Source organism: Sphaeroforma arctica (assembly GCF_001186125.1).
Source record: "Sphaeroforma arctica JP610 unplaced genomic scaffold supercont1.2290, whole genome shotgun sequence".
NCBI lineage: Eukaryota > Ichthyosporea > Ichthyophonida > Sphaeroforma > Sphaeroforma arctica.
The window spans coordinates 1-7,215 of record NW_014038268.1 but is presented as its reverse complement, the minus strand read 5'-3'; the positions used below and the strand labels follow the sequence as shown (position 1 = coordinate 7,215).

The 7,215-nt window shown below is 41.3% G+C and overlaps 2 protein-coding genes across 2 annotated transcripts; one reads left to right on the top strand and one right to left on the bottom strand.

Moving 5' to 3' along the window:
• Positions 1–4,713: 4,713 nt before the first annotated feature.
• SARC_12419 (hypothetical protein) lies at positions 4,714–4,974 on the bottom strand (the record flags this gene model as incomplete). The annotated part of the gene is made up of 1 exon (XM_014293476.1): positions 4,714–4,974. One exon carries the CDS (start codon positions 4,972–4,974, stop codon positions 4,714–4,716), a length of 261 nt encoding a protein of 86 aa, XP_014148951.1.
• Positions 4,975–5,642: 668 nt separating this feature from the next.
• On the top strand, positions 5,643–6,982 carry SARC_12418 (hypothetical protein; the record flags this gene model as incomplete). The annotated part of the gene is made up of 2 exons (XM_014293475.1): positions 5,643–6,172; positions 6,776–6,982. The coding sequence occupies exons 1-2, from the start codon at positions 5,723–5,725 to the stop codon at positions 6,980–6,982; spliced, it is 657 nt and encodes a 218-aa protein (XP_014148950.1). The 5' UTR covers positions 5,643–5,722.
• Positions 6,983–7,215: the final 233 nt, after the last annotated feature.

The window sequence follows — 7,215 nt, the reverse complement described above, 5'->3', positions numbered from 1 at the left end:
CAGGACAGGAGTATGAAAACACTACAGACCTAGAGACCACGCAAGTGGATTCTCAACACCCTACCTTTATTATCATAAGCTGAAGCACCAGAACGTAGTAGAAGCACTTAAAGATGCTAAGCGACATGGGATCGCGCACCTTAAGCTGGCAACTTTAGTTGACAGAGTATATCAGTCATGCACAGACTGTGATCTCAATCAGATCAAGCGCTATGGTTTCGCACCGCTTAAGAGTGTGACTGAAGATGTTCCATGGCGCAGGGTCATCATTGATCTGGTTGACCTGCCCACGTCCGAGAACACAGGCGACCGTTACGTATGCCGCTTCTTTGATGTGGCGTCACGGTTTAACCTGCTATATTCATTAAAGGATAAGAATGCGCAGACCGTGGCAGAATTATGTTGCCAAGTCTTTGCTGACCACGGGTGGCCGGGTATTATGGGCACTGATAACGGTAGTGAGCTCTGCGACAACGTTATGGAATCGCTAGTACTCGTATCAGGCATATGCCATAAGAGAGGTGTGCCATATAAGCCGCAAACGCAAGGCGCGAATGAAACGCGCCATAGAAGACTTAAGTTCTTCTTGCGTACTGCATTAACGGATGATGCAGATGATTGGCCGTACCACCTTAAGTGGGTACAAACACAGATGAACGAGTGTGCTGATCCGGTTACAGGAACTACACCCGCTCACTATTTTCGTGGCAGATATAGTGAGTTACAAATCCCTTTTAACAAGGACGAACCCGATCACCATGAGTTACCATGGTTAGAGAAGGTCCAACGTATTTATAACGTTCTATATCCTTGCTTGCGAGAAATACACAATATAGCCTTATTGAAAAGGCAAAAGCGTTGGAACATTACCAAGAAGATAGCAAAGTATCAGGTTGGTGACAGAGTTAACATCCGTCAACGTAATTCCGATACTACTGTATTAACATCTAAATGGATAGGTCCATACATAATCTCTGTAGTAGACACTAAAAGTGGAACGTACGAGGTAAATAACCCCGATGGTTCTAGTGCGCTTAATACAGGCACAAGTCGTATTCCGACTACAGAGATTATACTCGCAAGAAGACATGACTCTAATGCCCCTCTTGATCGTTCTGAATTTAAAGACATTATATGAAGAACGGATAAGGGAAGCTATACATACTATCGTACACGCTTTATAGACGGTACAATAGCTGAGTAGACTTCAGATGCTTTCGATAACCAAGACTATTTAAAAGCCTTTAATCAAAAATGGCGTAAACGCCTGCATAAGCCACAAGCTGAAAAAGATAACATGTTTCCATCGTCTGAAGGAAGGGAAGTTAAAACTTATCCGCCTACAAGCGTAAGGAACGTCCAGTCGACCACCACGGACCTACTGGTCCTAGGCCCAAAACTCACAGGGTAACCGAGAACACTTAACTTCTCCGCCTGAGAAACATTAACTATATGTTATGCTACTTAATGTTTCGACCCGTTTTTTCCTTTCTCGCTTTTTGACCCATAATCTGCTTGAGTGAGCAACTTGCTTCTCTTGGGTCTCAAAGCTGGGTGGGGGCTGTGTAATAAGCCGGGCCTCCACATTAGACTCTATGTATAAACGTACTCTTAAGCAGTACGCAAATTATAAACGTGCTCTTAATAGTACGAGGAACTTAAGTTTCCTAAAATGGTTTTTAATGGTTTTATCAATTAACATATCAAATATTTGGATGAGGCCATTAAAAGGCCTCAGTAAAATACCAAACATAAAAGAGTTGGTCTAGTTCTATTAATAGAGCTTTATTTACTTTCCAATTTTATTTATATCTGAATACTTCGGTAGCGAGATGGCTCAACCGAATATAGGTTTCTAGGGACTATTAGCGCTACCTAGTTGATCCTCTGATAAGCCAACCAGATGTGCCAGTCTGATGAACGCTAAGTCGGTAATTCTTGATAGTGGCAAGTTACTGGTGAAGACAATATCTATAGACGTCAAGAGTAAATTTTCTTCTTTTAAAGATAGGATTTTATGAGTCTATCGGATTCGCCCCAGAATAGAGCGACAACGAAACACTAAATAAAATCCCTTCGGCGGAAACAGTACTGAGAGGATTATATATAGGCAATGTCTTAGCCTCACAATCCCTCAGAGTATTGCTGTTTTCACGAGGCAAACCTAACTTTATTAAGCGTCTCATTTCGGTTATTTATATCGATATTTACACGATATATATAATTTACCTACACGTTTATTTATTCTAAGGCATTAGAATCGCCTTTATTAAACCAAATCTTACATTAATAGGGCATGTGCATTTATTTTTACCCTAATAAACATTTTATTAATTTATTTTACACATAAAAAATGAATTCAATTTCGGACTATACCACCTCAGACTCAATCCGTATCAAGTGAGCCCGCCTCGCTTTCGACGGCCACAATCATGACAAATGGCTCTCTTATATTTACACCTCAGCTTCGGGCAAGTTCCAAGATGACATCCCAGCGGCCCTCAACTTCAAACATTTCAAGAAAAAGATCTTGGCTCGCCAGAAAACTACCCCAGTGGTCTCACGCACCCCCGGCCTTGATAGAGCTGGAGTCGAACAAGCCGTTGTATTCCGAAAGAAAGCTATTGCCGATGGCACCTAACACAAGGCCCATACACACCACATATGTTCCTTATCGGATGGAATATCAGATTCCCTCACCTCTCTTGAACAGAACGAGGACTCCTGGGCACTTCTATTCTATCTCTGCAAGATATATAGACACATGACCTCCGCGGAATCCAAGCTTCGTATGCTGGGAAGACTCACACAGGGCCAATTTTTGCTCGTGTGCGCGTGGAAAGTGTGCCCAAAAAGGTCATACCGGCGCCAGTTGTACAGATACAACTCTATAATGCAGTGTTTGTTCAAAGCTGGGCCACATCGATAAAGTCTGTTCCAAACGATCCAAAAAAAGTAAATTGCCCTTATGTTTGACCAGAAGTTGCTTAGTTTCACCCCTACTCCACCCCACGGTTCAACTCTGACCTCTTTATCGACGAAAGCGCCACTGTGAACCTCTTACATACAAAATTTGAATATATCCTTAAGAAGTTAGAACACGGTTCTTTCACCCTTCTACTCGCCGATGACAGTACACGTCAGATTACCACTCGTGGAACACTTCAACCCCTTTCTAACACGTATGTCAGTGATCAAGTGAAGCAACAGCTGGTATACAAGATCTGGGTCCAAGATACAGGATTCGCACTTATATTTGCTGACAACCGCCAGTTTTGCCATATCAGCTACGTCTATCGCCAGCTAACCCTCCCTCGGACACAGGGAGGCTAACGTCTTCACTACGAAAAGCAGGCCAACCTCGTCTCGTCTCAAGCAGCGACACATACCCTACAACCTGCTCCTATGGCACAACTACCCCCAACAGTCCCGCTGCAGACGGTCCACACCCACCTGTGCCCTCCTCAAGTCCACACACTCTTTTGGTCACCACAGTCACCCTCAACAAGGCTCAAACTTACGACGAATACCATCGTAACATAGGATGTCGGAGCCACACAACACCCCTAAAGATAACAGCAAAAGATAAGGTAATCCTCATCCGTCCTCCGCCGCCCGGTTTGGACACCCAAGAATGAACGCTAAACAAGACTAATTTCTCTCAAGCCATGCCATCGGCTTTTTCGCTTCTCCCAGTGCAATAGTCGAGCCTCCACATTAGACTCTATGTAATAAACGTACTCTTTAGCAGTACGTAAACTATAAACGTACTCTTAATAGTACAAGGAACTTAAGTTTCCTAAATGGGTTATAACGGTTTTATTAATTAATACCTTTTCCATTTTACATATCAGATATTTGGACAAGGCCATTAAAAGGCCCCAGTAAAATATCAAACATAAGATTTGGTTTAGTTCTATTAATAGAACTATATTTACTTTTTAAATCTATTTATATCTGAATACTTCGGTAGCGAGATGGCTCAACCGAATATAGGTTTCTAGGGACTATTAGCGTTACCTAGTTTAACCTCCGTTCAGCCAACCAGATGTGCCAGTCTGATGAAGGCTAAGTCGGTAATTCTTGATAAGTGGCAAGTTATCGGTTAATGCACTAACTATGGACATCAAGAGTTATTTTCTTCTTTTTCTATTCTTTTTTTTCTAAAAATAGGATTTTATGAGTCTCTCGGATTCGTCCCAACGAAACACCAGAGTTTCTAATAGAGCGACAACGAAACACTAAATAAAATCCCTTCGGCGAAAACAGTACTGAGAGGATTATATATAGGCTATGTCTCAGCCTCACAATCCCTCAGAGTATTGTTGATTTCACGAGGCATACCTAATTTTACCAAAAGACTCATTTCGTTTATTTACTTTGAATTTCACGATACTTAGACTTAACCTACGCGTTTAATTGCTCTAAGGTGTTAATAACGCCTTGATAGACCGAATCTTACAATAGTAAGCTGCTATAAATTAAACGAGTTCATATTCTCTCAGTGGAACCAATCTTGTTGAGGATGGGTGTCTGGCCCGCTGTAATCGCAGACTCGCACTTTTTGTTGTTGAAATATATCCTCCCAGAGTATCGATAGCATAGCGGCACCATCAACATGCCCAGTCTCTGGATTAGACTCTATCTGCAACCGGTTTATACGCGATAGAATCAGTTGCGCATGTTCCTTCACACGTTGCCCTTGAATGCGTTTTATGAATTTTCTTTCATACTCGAGCTATATCTCTGACAAGAGACACACAGATCATCAGTATACTTGCCAACTTTCTTGGCTTGTTTCTCTGTTAATGAAACCTTAGCTGCTGCTTGAACAATCGGTGCAGCTTTCTTTGTAAATTTTGCCAGTTCTGCATCCTTCCGCTTTGGTGCTGCGTCCGCATCCCTCTGCTCCTTCTCCATATTCCTGTCTTGTCGCTTACATTCTCTTTCTGTAGCCAGCAAAAACTTCTTCATCTCCCTCTGAACCAGATCAGCCTGATTCTTCCTTCATTTAGGGTTTTGGATAGTACGTTCAAATAAATGGTTCAAACGTAGGGTTTTTTTTAAAACCACTGGCACTGTTGGGCATATGATCACAATTCGAGATACATCGCGTCTCGATAACACAAAATAATAAAGACTATTTCAAAAAAATATATTTATAAGTCTTTTTTTTTTGTATATATGTATAAATCTGTTTTGTTTTTCAAAACAAAAATACATTTTTTTTTTAGCTTAGACCGGAGAGAAGTCCAGGTTCCTGAATCCCGAATGTTTGTTTTTGGTTGGGGTTCCGTTAATCCGACGCGAAAAACAAGAATGTGAGCTTCGCTGATTCGCTCGCACCCGTGCCACGACTCACGAGTCTCACGACTGACTGTCAAAATGATGGGCCAAAATAGAAGACTCTTGGCGCCAAATTGTGTTTGTATATATTAGGTAGCTTATTTTAGTGTTGTATAGTCTGACTATGATTTACGAATGATGTCCATTTGATTGCAATTGGTTGTTGTTTGTATCATTGATTCATTGTACATATGGCTCTACAGACATAATATGGCTCTATAATATTATTTACAACGATTCAACGAATTTAAAAAATAAATAAATATGGGATGTATATATTTATATATGAACGTTGAGAATATCAACAGGCCAAACACTAAACAGCACGCGAGAAGAAATTTAAAGCACACAATTTGTACATTAGAACTTTCCGAATATGACCGACTGGACACCTCCCTCAAAGATCGAAGACCTCTACAAAAATGCAGATGGTAACAAGTTTGCCTCGATCAACGCACCTACAGCTGGGGCAAGAGATGATGTAGAGTTGCCTAAGGGCGAGTCTCCTATACAGTTGTATTCGTTGGCTACACCTAATGGGATCAAGGCTTCGATCATGCTTGAAGAGCTCTCTGAGGCCGGCGTACTCAAGTACGATGCACACAAGATCGACATTTCAAAAGGAGAGCAATTCCACAAAGGATTTGTGGACATCAATCCCAATTCGAAAATCCCATGCATGCTTGACGGAGAGGGACCTGACGGCAAGCCCATTCACCTGTTCGAGTCCGCATCAATAGTGCTCTATTTGGCCGAGAAGTATAACATGTTCCTACCTAGCGACCCTCGTCTCAAAGCCGAAGTCATGAACTGGATTTTCTGGCAGGTACAAGATACATTTGATTTTACGCATATACCCATATGACTTCAATTTAAGGGCACAATTCGATTCAATTTGTGTGTATAATTGGCTTCGATTTCTCTAGTTGTTTTCGCGAGACAAATATACTGTGTTTTGACTATTTAGCGCAGTAGACTATACTCCTAAGTCGTTTTTTATTTGTGGGTGTTGTGTAGTCGATCTTTATACGTGGGGGTTGTGTAGTTCTTGATGGTCTCTCACGCGTGCAATTTGTAGCTGTTATACTAAGTTTTAAATTTGGTTTGTAGTTCTGATGTGAGTATAGTCGCAAGCAGTGTAGTGGTGTCCGATTCGGAGCAAAGAAGCCCAACTTATTCGTTCGTATCAACGAACGCACGTTTATCAGAGTCTGTTCCGTTTTATACTCTGAGTAAGATGATCATTGGAGCGCCCTTCGATAATCTCTTGTATCAAACATGAGAGTTTTAGTTAGTGCGTTTATGTATCAATGTTATTTGGCAAGAGTAGAAATCGACCGACATCTAAGGTTATGCTGCGGTTTATAACACATAAACAACAACGATAAGCTAATATCATCTGATATAAATGACCATTTTTGTTCGACAGATGGCTGGACAGGGGCCCATGACTGGCAATTTCGGTCACTTTATGGTTTACGCCCCGGCAGATAAAGGTGCAGCGCGCGACTATGGTGTAGCACGGTACGGCATGGAGGTTCAGAGACTCTCTGATGTTCTGGAGAAACATCTCGCAGGTTTGTGGAAAATTCCCCCATTTAATCCCGAGCACACACATTTTGGGCTTAGTGTATAGGTTTCAAACGCATGCGTACATATACACCAGCTATGGTAGGTACAAGGGATAGTTATACAATCACACACACATATACATTATATACATATATATATAAATATACGTTACATATGCATATATATATACATTAAATATACGTAAATGCATATATACATATTTTACACACACACACACATACACACACAAACACACACACACACACACACATACACACACACACACACACACACACA